This window comes from Coffea arabica, chromosome 8c, assembly GCF_036785885.1.
Source record: "Coffea arabica cultivar ET-39 chromosome 8c, Coffea Arabica ET-39 HiFi, whole genome shotgun sequence".
NCBI lineage: Eukaryota > Viridiplantae > Streptophyta > Magnoliopsida > Gentianales > Rubiaceae > Coffea > Coffea arabica.
In genome coordinates this window covers 850,943-865,135 of record NC_092325.1, presented here as the reverse complement: position 1 = coordinate 865,135, position 14,193 = coordinate 850,943, and the positions used below count along the sequence as shown (strand labels likewise).

Sequence of the window (14,193 nt, the reverse complement as noted above, 5' to 3'; positions counted from 1 at the left end):
ATTCTCTGTGCGTTTTTTATTTGTATTGGCGTAGGTGAGTCTCGCATAAGGAAGTGTTGTTGTTGTCATTGTTTTTTTTTTTTTTTTAAACAACTTTTATTTGAAGGATTAAGAGGGAAGGGAAAGAAAAGCAAAGGAATTTAGGGTCTGTTTGATTGGAAGTAAAATGTTTTCCTTGGGAAAATATTTTCCGTGGAAGTAATTTTCCATGAAAATCATTTTCCTTTCATCATTTTCAGGTGTTTGGTTAACTTATTGAAAATATTTTCTTACTTCATTTTTCTGGTGTTTGTTTAACTTTTGAAATATTTTCACTTTTATCTCTATTTTTACTTTCTACACATTATAACTACATACTTTTTCCCATGCAAAATAAGAAAATTTATCTCATTGTTTAACATTAAAAAATCTTGGAGAAATGTATATATGAATAAAAAATATCTCCTTAAACAATAAACAAGTTGCTGGCCATTTAGTGTCAAATATCAATCACATGCAATGCTTATTGTGACATATATCTTGCACTCTCACTGCTGAAAGTTTCTCTAGAAAAGAATGTCCCTATTATACATAATTAATTACTAGCATAGAATGAGCAGGATGAGATTTTTTTTTTTTTTTTTGAATATACTAGGAGGAGGATTGGATTGGGTTGGGTGGTACGGGGGAGGGAATGTAAGGAAGAGGTCTTGGGTTTACACTAAAAAAAAAAAGAACATACTACAAGATGTTTTCAGTAAGTTTGGAACATACTACAGGCATCCATGCATGCATTTCGGAAAACAACTTCAATAAGTTTGGAAGGGAAGTTGTTTTCCATAAGATGAGTGAAAATATTTTACATAGGAAAATGTTTTCAGTAACTTTTGTGCAACCAAACACGGAAAATTAGGAAAATATTTTCACTCAAAACAAACGGACCCTTAAGAGGTTTTTGTTTTGTGTTTGTACGTCTAGCCTCACATTTGATCTGTGTTTTTGGAGGTAAAGGAAAAGATTAACAAAGAAAAGGAGGTAATGAAATCATTTAGGATTTCTTAAAAAAATTTTCTTTTAATTTTGGGACTGATTTACAATAAAAGTAATAGTTTTTCTAATCACCTAAATATATATATATATATATATATATATATATGCATATTAATAATTATTACTCTCACCTATATTTATAAATTTTTTCTATTTAATCTTAAGCCTTGTTTGATAACTCAATTCAGCATTTAGATTTAATGGATTCAGATTTTAATAAGTTTAGACGCGTTTGATAACAAAAAAATTGAATATTTGGATTAATTAAGTGACATTGAATTTTGTAAGCAAAATTTTCTTTCAAAAATAAGTGATAAATTATTCACTTATCACTTAATGTGATATATACTCAAAATGTATCAGATTTATAATTTAACAATTTAATAACTTAATGAATTCATACTTCAGGTTTCAGTTTTCAGACTTTAATTTTATCAAACGCATCCTTATTTACTCTCCCTTATATTTATTTACTTTCTCTAAAATAATCATACCACTCATAAATCTAATCTATATTAGTTGTGTTTCTAAACGTTGAGTCGGCTCGTCGGACTAATCTAGGTCAAAGTGTGTTTTCCGTTGTCATTTTTTAGAGCAAAAATTGTCAAATCACATTTCACATAATCTGATTCATAATTCCTCACATTTCACAACACGAATTTTTTTGTCTTTCACATTTTATAAAATGAAAATTGTCAACCCTCATTGATCATATATATGAATAGTTTTTTTTTGTTTTTAAAAATTCATATATATGTACATTTAATTTCACTAGAAGAGTATATAATATATTTTTATTTGATTTCACCGTTGTAGGTGAAATTAAATGGAGATATAATGCATGTTACTCGTACTGTTTAGGTGAAATCAAATAGATATATACATGAGTTAAAAAAAAAAAAGCTATTCGTACATATGATCAACGAGGGATGAAAAAATTTATTTTATGAAAATATGAGTGACAAAAGAAAATTAATTTTGTGAAATATGAGAGACTATGAATTGGATTATGTGAAATTTGATTTGACAAATTTATCCTTAAAACATGATCAAGTGTAGGACAAGTGCTGAATTCTCATCAAAAGTTGGTTGGAAATTTAGGTAGGAATCGAATTTGATCAATGTGAATTTATAAGAGACATAAAATTATACTTTTAAAAATGAGAGACGAAAATAGTTATTTTGCAAAATATGAGGTGTGTTTTGAATGATTTTTTCTTTTTTTTTTGGTGGTAAATTTCTCCCAAGAAAAGGAAAAAAAAAAGAGAAATATACCATATGTAAGTATTTTTTCTCTATATATTCATTCAGGACAGGACAGCTGCAAAAGTATAAAAGGGCCAAAGGATTAAGACTACTTGCCTCTGGTAGCAAACTCCTATGCTCGCCGCTCCCTCTGTGTGGTACTGCAGGTGGTGGCTATTTCTCCAACTTTCTGGAAGTTCCTCCCGCCGCAACCCATCCTCCGTCCCCCCCCAAACAAAAATGGTGAATTTCATCTCTCTTCTTTCTTCTTGTCCGATATGCCTTTCTAACATTCATTTTCTTCTTCCTTTTTTTTTGCTTTAATTTTTATTTCTAAATGTTCTATTTTGTGTTTCATTAATTTCTCTTATACTGCTAAATATACCTCTTTTGCTGCCAGGAAGTCGAAACCTCCGGTGGTGGAACCCCAGCTCAATCGGCAGCTCAACCGTCGGGGAACTCGCATTCGCCGTTACTGGATGACTGCTTAAAGCTTCTGAGAGGAGAGAGAGACGAGCAGAGACTAGCTGGTCTGCTCCTTGTCACCAAATTCTGCAACAAACAAGACCACTCCACCATCCTCCAAGTCTACCGCGCCGTCGGCCCTAAATTCCTTCTCCGTCTCTTACGCACTGGTATGCCTATTTACTATTGCTACTTTTCAATTGATCCCAACCCCTCTCTCTCTGTCTTTTCCATTTGTTTAGTGTTCAATTGTATTACTCGTACAGTTCTAATTATATGAATAATCAGGTATGGGTAAAGTAGGAGGAGGAGGAGGTGGTGGTGCTGAGAATCGAGACGCCTACTTGCAGCTATCTGTAACAGTTCTTGCCGCCTTCTGCAGAGTTCCTGAAATTGCTGCTTCTCAAGACATGCTTTCCCTTATTCCTCTCTTTCAGGAGATTATTTCTACCGGGTATGCTGTCAAACTCTCTTTCTTTGGCTGATTCCATCCATTGAAAGTTTTGTTACTTCTGGCGCATGCTTATTTGGTAATGAGAAGATTGTCCTTTTACCTGCACATGATATAATGTACCTTCTATGTCATGGATGTCTTTTCTCTTATGTGAAGATATTCAAGTCTAATTTTTTAGATTAATGATTGTGACTGCTATAGTAGAGCTTGGCAATGTTTTTTAGCCTTTGAGAACTGCTTACCATAAAGGTTTCTTTAAATACCTCTCCAGAGTTCTCCTTGTATATAACCGCTCTTCAAACTAAGCAGGATAGTACCAAGCTTTTTCCAGTCATTCCGATGGCAATTACATGCTGTCTTTTATGATGAATCCTTTGATGCTTGATGACATGTAAGTTCAATATCTTTAGAATTGCAATTAATGAAGAAAGCACATGCTAGCAGTTGATTTTGTTCTTTGACCTTTTTTCCTGAATTGCATTTGTGTTGCTCTGAATGCTTTCTGGCATTTTCTGTTTTTAATTCTCTGTAGGACTGCAAGGAGATCTTCATCTGTGTAATATGATAAATTGTAATCTAAAGAATGTGTATTTCCATTTGCAGTTCAGCCTCATCTGTAATTGAGGATTGCTATGAGTTTGTATATCTGGTGGCAAACACACATGAAGACGGTGTAAGGGCCTTATATGATTCTGGAAGCATGCAGCTGCTTGCTTCTCAACTATCCACTCTGCCAGATGGTAAGTGATCTATCTTCTGTTGAACTATTGATCACATTGAATGATAGGCTATCCAGATCACGCGTAGTACCATTCTCATTTCATAGAGTGTGCTTATTAGATGTTACTGCAACTTTAACAATCATATGTTGTAGTTGGTCAACCATATAGTTAGAAGATCATAATCTTGTAAATTTCAGCTGTTTGTGCCACCAACTTGGATGGCTGAAGCTTGACTGATTTCCTGCAGGGTCACCCATTGTGGAACTTGCCATGAGACTTGTTCAGCTCATAATAAGCAGGTTACCTGCTGAGAGAGTTTTCATTGAACATCCATCAGAGCTGGCAATATTGGTAGGCATATGCATGTTTATAAGATGTTGACTTCACTACTGCACTTAACTCTTGCCTAATTTCTCTTTCATCATTAGCGCCTTGATCTTTTATTGCTATGTTGGCAGCAGATTGTTGATTACTTCTAATTATCTTGCAGGTGGTTGGACTAGCACGACTATTTGCTTTGCTACAAACTGCTCTAAAGTTTGAAGCACTTCACCTCTTATCTGCAATCCTCTCCTCTCAATGTTCAGTATGCCACCTGATTTCCTTGCACTCTTTCAATTCAATTAGAACGTTATGGTTTCATACTGACATAATGATTTAGTTAGGTATCAAAATTAATGAAACCAATATGATATCTAGTTCACTTTTAGTTAGTTCTTAGTTATTGTTACAAACATTTACATAGGTCAATGGCATTTTCTAGATGTAAATTGGAAGATTAACAGTTGCCTTCTTGTTGAAACCTGAGAAGATTCCTTCTGCAATATTTACATGGTTTACATGGATAACTTTGCCTATGATGGCACAGGAATCTTGTTATTACCAGGATCATAACTTTTCCAGTGAGGCAATCTTATTTTTCTGTGCTAATCATTTTATAACTTGGAAGGAGGACTATTCTTGAATGTCTCTAAATTTTAGTCAATCAACTGTAGGAAAGCCAGAACTCTTGAGATAATTTATGTTGTTGGAGTGCTTGTCCGAAACACTTCCTACCTTGAATCCTGAAATTTTTTTCAAATGTATCTGATGCACTTGGATGGAGTCTTTTTTCTCATATATTGCTTACAATCTGTCTAATACATCCTTTTGCTTGTCACAGGCACCTGTGCGTGGAGCTCTGAATTCTATGGCAAATAGTACCTGGTCAACTGACATGCGTGTGGGTATTGTGGCTGTCTTGAATAATCGAGTTGGTATGTTCCATTGCTGTGAATATTTATACATTTATACATGTTCAATTGGAAGAATTCACTACGGTTCATGCTAGCTAGTTGATGATGTTAGCGATTGAAGCTCATCTTTTTCCTGTTAAATCTGCAGCCCCAGCTGAAAAGCTTCAGGCCCTGATCTTGGCTGAGTGCACTATTTCGATTGTGGGCGAGGAATGGCTTATTGGGTCTGTGAAATTACCTGATGTACAAGATCCTATTCCTGTTGACAGGTAAGCAAAAGTTTGTGTCAATGATCTACTGTATGATTACTTTGTTTCCTTAACATCCTTCTTTGCCACGAAGTTGGCATATTTACTGCCTTTTATTCTTTTTCAGGTGTATGCTACTTGTTTTGGGGACTTCCAGGGTTGAAATTGCTGTTCTCCTTAATGAGCTGGCTCGTTTGAGGGATGAAGCCTCCAAAAGTCATTCACTGAATGCTGAGGTCATTCACATGAAACAAAGAAATCTTGCCATTTGCTACTCTTTGGTTGAGAAAGTGATAAAGCTAGTTTCAAATTTTGGTGGAGATGAGGACTTACATCCAGATGCCACGATAAGTGATAGCACTTTGACAATGATCATCTCTGGACTTAATGAGACAATCAGTGTTGTTCTGGACTACCTAGAAGATGTCAAGGATCATGGAGAGAACAAAGGAGACGATCTGCTAGCCTCAGTACGGCTGATTGGGAGCTATCTTGCTGAAACACCTCATGCATGCGGAGAAAAGGTTAAGGCGCTCCTTGGCTATATGCTTTCTATTCAAGGAGAAGATGAGGCGAGCCCCTTTTACTCAATCTGCTTTTTGATTCCTATGCTTTGTCAAATAACAATGAGGACTGATGGATGTAAACTTTTGGCTTCATCTGGAGCATATGGAGCTGTTATTGAGTACCTTATTAGGTTGATTGCCCCAACCAGTTCTACCGTTGAGGATGCTGGTTCTGTATCCTTGGCATGTGATACGATTTTGAATTTTCTTATGAAGAGGGAACAAATCGCGTTTACCTTCAGTGGAGCTAGTTTTATCAAACTTTTGAGTGCATTGTCACATTGGACGGAGGATAGAGGGGACCCCGACAGTCTTATGATGGCTTCAAGCATTTGTGCACTTATACTTGATTCAATATCTGAGGAGACTCTCATACGTCATCCCGACTTAAGCAACGATGACCTAGTTAGTCTTTCGCAGCTGATGAAGAGAAGTTTGGCTATGTGTGGCAAGGGCATGATGTCCGATGAGGAATCTGATCTTTATCAGATAGTTCATGCATGTTACTTGCGATGGGTTGATCGGTTCCCCCGCATTAAGGAGTTGATTGAGAGATGATGATCCCTTCTTTAAGTGGCTTTTGGTCCATGGATTTCTGTTGGAGTAGAGAACGACAGAAGCCAAGTAACCAGTTGAGACGCGCTCGCCTGCGGGGTGTCTGCTGAGCCTTGAGAATGAGGACGCAAATATTGCTGGAAATGAATCATCAAGCAAGTTTTTGGAACCCAGCTCGCAGAGAATACCGCCTGAGGCGTGAGAAGTGCTTGTCATGCCTAACGTCTCTTGCCAAGCAGCGCATTTACACCATTTAATCCTTTCTGCTTTAATACATCTTTCTCTCTCTGTCCAGTATGTTGTTCTCATCAAATAGAGCTTTATACTACGTCTGTGTGTGTGTCTGGCGAAACTACTACTAGTGCTAGTACTTCTACACCAGGGGCAAGTCATGTGTAGTAGAGACTTGCTGCAGTTGAGGCTCAGGACTGCCAGTCACATATGGCAAACTTGCTGTAGTTGAGGCTTAGGTTTTTTCCCACGGACAAGCTGATGAACATGGAATGGTCCGAAGAGGACAATCTCTCAAAATTTTGATGGATGCTTTCTTTCTTTTATAAGTTGTTTTGTTTTGGATTATCATATTTCTGTTCCTTTCGGAGGTAGAGGGGTGTTAATTTAACTGGCCAACTACGGACTGCACGTCCCGTGGTGAAGACAAAAGATGAGGGGAAGGGATTACAAAATAATCAATTACTACGGCCTTCTCCAACCCAACCTGTATTAGACAATCATTACTTTCTGGTTTTGGATATTAGTTGGAGAATGCAGCCATGAGTTGTACCATACATGATGCGCTTGCGAACATAGTAAAGAAAAGGTGATGGTGAATATGTTTTGGATGATTGATGCATAAGTTGGCATTTTTGCTTATTACTGATGCGTACTCTTTTTTTTTTTTTTTCAAAACGATGTTAGTTATATATTGATCATCAACTGAACATTACAATTGGGGCAAAAGCCCCTCCTTTCTATACAAAAAGTGCTTAACAGCACAGAGGATTGATCCATTCCTCATCATGTAAAATGGCTAAAGCATAGTCGTCAGTTCTGTTACTAACATGATTAATATTTTTAGTTATAACACAAAAGGAGCACATGTGAAACAGAGCTTTCAAGCTAAGAATATCACCTGAGTAGAGTATGCAGCTTGCTATTTGATGCACTTCTAGAATGGATTTGCTGAAGCAGTTGCTTGTTGCAGCTCTGTATGATGATTTTAGTCCAGTAATCGTACTGAGGGGAAGGGATTAAACAGTCCAAAAGGATGCAATTACTACAAACCTTAAATAGCCAAAAAAAAAAAAAGGGTACCTGATTTTATTCCAGTAATCGTACACCCTTAAAATCTCTACGAGAGACAAACCAAAAAATAAGCCAGAGCTTGTGCATCATGTCATGTGGCCAAAAATACCATATACTAATGCACATAAAAGTGTCATCTGAGGAAACAAATCAGCAAAAGCCAGAAACTTTAGATGACATGAAAGCAAGATTAAAGCAAAATGAGCGGACCAAAGCTTAATTTAGGAAAACTCACTCTCCCGTCCCTGTGACTGTGAGGGTCTAAGGCTTCAACAATAATTTACTAACTCTTTCTCTGCATATAGGCAGTAGTCCCCCACAGAAAAAAAAAATGTTGAGTAGGTACTAGGTAGGAAGGAACCCACCAGCCGTCACCCAGACGTCCGGCCGCCGCCACTACTACTAGTGGCACTGCTACTAGCTGGTACCGGTTAAGCAGGAGACCTACCAAAAAAAAAAAAAAAAAAAAAAGAAACACTGAAAAGAAAAGTCAAATATGAAACATTTTTGATTTTCCAGGCTGATGCCAGGCCAGTCCAGTCCAGTCCTGTCCCCCGGACATTCATTTTTCTATTATATTACTCCTAACTAACTCTGTGTTGAGGAGGAGGAGTGGAGCAGCCAGTTCCAGTTAGTCTCCGCCCACCACCACCATTTGACATCTTCCTCCCAGAGTTCCACGTACCAGTGAGCAGTACGGTATTTATTAATCCCCGAAAACAAGAAGAAGAAGAAAAAGCCCACAATAACTAGAGCAGAGCAGGTATTAGCAGAAATGGGGTGTGGGAATTTGTTCTTCACGCTAGTCGTCACTTTATCAGCTGCACTCATCACCTACAACATCCTCATTTCGGCCAATGCATCTCTAAACCAGCAATTCCCTGACCCTTCTCATAGTCAATCTTCTTCTTCTTCTTCTGTATCAAGAAAAAATGGGCTCATCAGCAGCACCAAAATCATCTCGGTGGACCCTATCATCAAGATGCCTCACGACAAATATTTATCGGCTAACAACAACAACAAGAAGAAGAAGAGGCTCTTCCACACCGCTGTTACAGCTTCTGACTCCGTCTACAACACCTGGCAGTGCAGGATTATGTACTACTGGTTCAAGAAATTCAGGGATCAACCCGGCTCTGAGATGGGCGGCTTTACCAGAATCTTGCACTCCGGCAAATCCGACCCCTTCATGGATGAGATTCCTACTTTTGTTGCTCAGCCACTCCCTTCCGGAATGGATCAGGTTCTTCTTTCTGCATTTTCTTTAATTTTCTTTTTGCAATTCTTTTTGACTCGTCTTTTGGTGGTTTCTAGTAGTAATTCTTATTTCTTATACGTATCTTGCTGAATTTTTTTTTTTTTTTTTTTTGGGTGGGCTGTTTTCCTTTGGCTTCGTCTTATTACAGTTTAAGGTTTGTGTTTATGACTCTAATTGGCAGCTGGAGTGTCGCGGAAGTAAATTTGTGTTTGGAGTTCTGATTAGAATTGTTTTAAAACCAGGGATATCCTACAAGGAGAGAATTGATTTGTAGAAAGTTCTGGTCTTTCCTAGTGTCAGAAAATAAATATTGGATAAGGGAATGGATCCTGTGGAAAATTCTTGATTTTAGCTCAGGCTTATATCAGAGAGTTAATAGCAAGATATTATCTCTTAATATGGACCTGGGATCATCTTTAAATGCTAGAATTAAGATCCAGGTGATCTTTCAGTTGACATTCCAAGCAATCTCTACCTCCTATTTAACTCAATTCACAAGCATTTCTTGGCTTCAATTCTAAGCCCTTCCAACAGCTGACCTGTCGTGGCCCCTTAGGAAAAATAAGTCTCTTGTAGCTGTTACATTGTTCCGTTGATTTCTCATATCCACAACCCATATCTCTGTGACTAATTAGATCCCCAAGAGCTCAAGGTGATTTTTCCTTTCTTTTGGCTTTACTTGTATCAATGTCTTAATTATGCATACAGTCATCTAATCTTTAAAAATAATTAAAAAAAATTTTGTTGAAGTTTTTCCAGATTTCCTAGCCAGTTTATGATTTAAATGCGTAGTTCAGACTTTTAGCTGGAGCTTTGGAGGTTTTAGGAGGTTCTTCCCCCTAACGTGTCATTTCATTGTGCAATTACAGGGGTATATAGTCCTCAACAGACCTTGGGCATTTGTGCAGTGGCTTCAGCAAGCTGACATTAAGGAAGAGTATGGGATTAGATATGCTTTCCTTTCATATTAATGAATTTAGATTGCTGTACACTTTTTTCTGCAATTCAAGAAGTTCCATTTTTTTTATGTGCGAATTTACCTTCTTATGCAGCTATATATTGATGGCAGAGCCAGATCATATCATTGTCAAACCAATTCCAAACTTATCCAGAGATGGCCTGGGAGCGGCATTCCCTTTTTTCTATATTGAACCTAAGAAATACGAGTCTCTACTTCGAAAATTCTTTCCTGATGAAAAAGGACCAATTACTAACATTGATCCAATTGGAAATTCCCCCGTCATAGTTGGGAAGGTGGGTACCTTTTCTCTTACTCATTCAAAAAATTTCCCCCTGTAATCTAATGTGTATGCTTCTAATGTTGAACAAATAATTCTAGGAAGCTCTACAAAAGATAGCTCCAACTTGGATGAACGTTTCCCTAACAATGAAGAAGGATCCTGAAACAGATAAAGCTTTTGGTTGGGTTCTTGAGATGTAAGCCACGTAGACTGTACTGATTCCATTTCAAACTTTTCTTTTGCTTTAGCTTTTTTATGTGTATGCAGGTATGCCTATGCTGTTTCCTCTGCATTACATGACGTCCATAACATTTTGTACAAGGAATTTATGATTCAGGTTGGCATTTTTTAGTTGTCACCCCATGTATTTCTTATGTTTTGAGAGGTTGAGTACGTAAAGCATACTCCTTTTTAGCAAATGATGATGTGGCTACGAGCTTCTGAAGGACGTTCTTATCTTCTCTTTTGCTGGTTACGTCAATAGATCCTCATCATTCACAGTCAATTACTTGTTCTGGGAACTTAGGAGAAAAGTACTTGTCGCAGCATTTTCTTGATCAGGGAAATTTGCATCCAATTCCCTACATAATATTAGATGTAGAGAATGGGTTCGAATTCTAGCATTTAAGACCCTGAATTCTGTAAGTTCAGAATTATTATCTGCAATTTGATGCTTTGTTTTCCTATTCCAGGACCTCTGCTTTTACCTTAACTTCTTGTGTCTGATAACATCTTTTCATATATGAAGAATTCCTTTTTTGAGTATCCTACTCTACTTATTCGCTTTTGAAAACTTTGGGTCAACTTTTAGGCAAATCATTTTTGTATTTCCCTTTCTCTTTTCAGGCTTTGTCTGCTGAACCATACCAAATTTCGAACACAAGCACGCATTGCCACAATTGAAACAACCTAAGATGCTGGAATTGCTTTATGACACTTAAAAAAACAAAAAATTCACCTTGGAAAGGGTTTTAAGAAGAGTTTTTCTATTTTTTCTTTTCTAATGACTATGCTTTTGTGCATATCAATTGCTGTATCCAGGAGAAACCTGTTAAGGTGATTCCTGATTATCACTTTTAGTGTTTCAAATGGATTTGGACTTGCCTATATTGATCATCAAAGAGCAGCATCTAACGCCTGATGTGTATACCAGACACACCATGAATTAGAAGCTTTGCAATAAGTCATGTATTGAATCATTTCTTTGGTTGTAACTCGTGACAGCCTCCATGGGACACAGAAATAGGCAAGGCATACATCATCCATTATACATATGGATGTGACTATGATCTAAAGGTAACTTGAAATTAAAAGATTTCTGTACATTTGTGGTGATCAATAGTCTATAAAAGTCATTTTCTCAGTCGACTGAAGCAGAACTATTTTGTTCTTCTTCATATTTTGGCGTCTTCAGGTTCTTATATTGGCATTGCTTATTTTGAATTGCAGGGTAAGATGACATATGGTAAGATAGGAGAGTGGAGATTTGACAAAAGATCTTATGATAACAAATGGCCTCCAAGAAACCTTCCACTCCCTCCACCTGGTGTGCCAGATAGTGTGGTATGTTTTTCATCTCTGTGAATGCTCAAACTTGTCGTGTGGTCACAGTACTTTTGCGTGAAAAGTCTGACCTACCTTTTCGTTCTAATAACTCTTATTTAAACTGAGCATGAAAGAACATGCTTAGAGGGGAAAGGCGACTGCACCAAGCACAATACTGAAAGCAAAAAAGGTTGTCCTTTTAGGTAAATAACACTGACGAAAACCAACTAAATACTTAACTACAGTAGGTATAGTAGTGAATAATACCTTCATGATATGTCAAATACTTGGGACATGCTTCCTAGGAAGCTTTCCCTCTTAGATCATTTAAAATCCAGTAGACCATTCATAGCAATTTCTATAGTTCTGCAACACCTTGAAAACTTCAGACTGCAAACTGCAAAACCACACTCAGAAACCATTAAACTTCTTAACAATTTGTTCCTTGTCATTTATTCTTTTTGGTGGGGTTTGTCATAGATAAACATCTGCCAAGGATCCTTTTCTTAAAGCAGACAAAGTTACTAGATCTTGAGAAGTGACATTTTACTAGGCAGACAATGTCAGACCATTATGGCAATTCAAATCCTTGGATACCTAAACAATTGGGTTGGAGCGTCATGTTGTTGACTGTTATAGTTATCTAGACCAGTAATATTTATTGATCGTGCTGCAACTTTTTCCAATATCCAAGACTGAGCCTCTAAAGTGGGTCTTGGATTACAAGTAAACAGCCTTTACCTTCATGAGTTGAATGATTATGTTGTCATCTACAATTGCTCATGATTTGGCAGGTTACTCTGGTGAAAATGGTGAATGAAGCCACAGCTAACATTCCAAACTGGGGTTCCTAAGCTGTCAAAATGATCAAAGGTCTGGGCCAATGCAGACAGAGCTGTATAAAATTAACGTTAAAGGTACAGACGTTTATACTCCACAAAGAAAGCTACGGCAAGTTTTTGTATTTTCTTTTCTCTTCTGAGAGCCTAAAGTATTGTTGTAAGACTATGTTGCCAACCTTTTGGTTACTCCGGCTGTATATTATGCATCACCAGCTACTCACCGTATAATACATATGGAAATGAAACTGTCTCTTTTGTAAGATATGCAGATCCTATGGAAGCGCTCCCCTGATTTTTATTCGACATATTGTACAAGTCAACCCAAAAACATCATCAGCCTGCCAAATTGTAAATTTTCATTTCCTGTGGCTCTAATTTGAACTTCGGGAAAAGGGGTCTGCAAGGTTAGGGTGATCAATCTTGCACGTAATGGAGCTCTATTAGTTTTTGGTTGTGGCTGATTCTTGACCAACTAGTGGCAATATATGGAAGATGTTAGTCGATTGGCTAAAGAAAGAATCCAATTTATTACAGCTAAACAAATGACCAACAAGATAAAATCATTATACTGCAAATATATCTCTTGGAATATAATCAGGAAAATGTTTTCAAGCCTGGCGGGCAGAAGGGGGTCATGTTCTAACTCAATTTACTTGGAGGAGACTCGTTCAAGTTAGCAATCACTGCAAGAATTCATTGGGATGAACTATACACAAGCAACTAATACAAACCTTATCCGAATTGATATTTAAGGGCATCTTCAAAAGACGTAAAGATCAGGGCCAGATCACAGACATGTGCCCCCCCAACCCCCACAACAACCCAAAAAAAAAAAGAGCCTATTCTTTAGGTGCTGGCAATTTAGTACCAACAAAAGAAGCTGAAATAGTTTCGAATCTTTCCACGTTTCAGATCAGTCTTGGCTGTCTTGGGCAATAGCATGGACCCAGTATTGGCCTAAACAATTCTCTGCGGGGCTGGCCTTCTGAATTTGAAACATGAGATCGAGGATTCTATTATTCAGAGGTTCTTGACTAGAATCTCAAATTCCCGTGACAGTCATCTTGTGTATTACTCTCTCTGATATCTCCTCAACGGTGATCTCAGAAACAATCTTTTCAAAAATCTGACTTTTCAATTGTAATCTTTCTCATCAACGTTAATACTGATACTGAGGAAAAATAACAAGAGACCATGAGGCTGCCCAGATTCTTCTGGCAGAAATTAAACATTTGCTCATATTAGAAGGATTCCCCAATGGAAATGCTACCAAACCTCTCGAGTTGTTGCTCCTTGAGATTTGCCTTCTCAAGGCTGAGATCTTTCCTCAGGAGGAAGCAACTGAGCAAAAATGCCCCGATTTCCACGGAGCAGCAGCAGGATGATGACGATGACCGCCTATGAGCTACTGAACAATCTGATATTTCAACCATATAGCCCAGGATAAAGATCAAACATAAAACAGAATATTTGATGACCCAGA

At 37.4% G+C, this 14,193-nt stretch overlaps 2 protein-coding genes and 1 long non-coding RNA gene across 4 annotated transcripts; 2 read left to right on the top strand and 1 right to left on the bottom strand.

The window, feature by feature from the left end:
* Nucleotides 1-2,359: 2,359 nt before the first annotated feature.
* On the top strand, nt 2,360-7,060 carry LOC140013671 (uncharacterized). The gene is made up of 9 exons (XM_072063345.1): nt 2,360-2,517; nt 2,675-2,909; nt 3,028-3,193; nt 3,797-3,933; nt 4,163-4,266; nt 4,406-4,501; nt 5,078-5,171; nt 5,299-5,419; nt 5,526-7,060. Exons 1-9 carry the CDS (start codon nt 2,410-2,412, stop codon nt 6,520-6,522), a joined length of 2,058 nt encoding a protein of 685 aa, XP_071919446.1. The 5' UTR covers nt 2,360-2,409; the 3' UTR covers nt 6,523-7,060.
* Nucleotides 7,061-8,427: 1,367 nt separating this feature from the next.
* LOC113707366 (hydroxyproline O-arabinosyltransferase 1) lies at nt 8,428-12,972 on the top strand. 2 transcript variants are annotated; one of them, XM_027229657.2, is made up of 8 exons: nt 8,428-9,067; nt 9,952-10,019; nt 10,135-10,336; nt 10,422-10,519; nt 10,591-10,660; nt 11,548-11,619; nt 11,773-11,886; nt 12,663-12,972. In XM_027229657.2, the coding sequence occupies exons 1-8, from the start codon at nt 8,600-8,602 to the stop codon at nt 12,720-12,722; spliced, it is 1,152 nt and encodes a 383-aa protein (XP_027085458.2). In that variant the 5' UTR covers nt 8,428-8,599; the 3' UTR covers nt 12,723-12,972. The 2 variants fall into 2 exon arrangements, with proteins under 2 accessions (XP_027085458.2, XP_027085459.2); XM_027229658.2 differs by lacking the exons at nt 11,548-11,619; nt 11,773-11,886; nt 12,663-12,972 and adding an exon at nt 11,170-11,363.
* A 721-nt stretch (nt 12,973-13,693) lies between these two features.
* On the bottom strand, nt 13,694-14,123 carry LOC140013672 (uncharacterized). The gene is made up of 2 exons (XR_011820488.1): nt 13,986-14,123; nt 13,694-13,881 (listed from the first exon to the last, which is right to left on the bottom strand). It is a non-coding gene; the product is annotated as an uncharacterized lncRNA (long non-coding RNA).
* Nucleotides 14,124-14,193: the final 70 nt, after the last annotated feature.

What these genes read in the sequence shown, in the direction of transcription:
- LOC113707366 (XM_027229657.2), top strand. Translation starts at nt 8,600, where the DNA reads ATGGGGTGTGGGAATTTGTTCTTCACGCTAGTCGTCACTTTATCAGCT. An exon ending in CCCCCGTCATAGTTGGGAAG is followed by an intron (nt 10,337 to 10,421) that starts GTGGGTACCTTT and finishes AAATAATTCTAG; the next exon opens with GAAGCTCTACAAAAGATAGC. An exon ending in TTTGGTTGGGTTCTTGAGAT is followed by an intron (nt 10,520 to 10,590) that starts GTAAGCCACGTA and finishes ATGTGTATGCAG; the next exon opens with GTATGCCTATGCTGTTTCCT.
- LOC140013671 (XM_072063345.1), top strand. Translation starts at nt 2,410, where the DNA reads ATGCTCGCCGCTCCCTCTGTGTGGTACTGCAGGTGGTGGCTATTTCTC. An exon ending in CATCAGAGCTGGCAATATTG is followed by an intron (nt 4,267 to 4,405) that starts GTAGGCATATGC and finishes ATTATCTTGCAG; the next exon opens with GTGGTTGGACTAGCACGACT. An exon ending in TGTCTTGAATAATCGAGTTG is followed by an intron (nt 5,172 to 5,298) that starts GTATGTTCCATT and finishes TTAAATCTGCAG; the next exon opens with CCCCAGCTGAAAAGCTTCAG.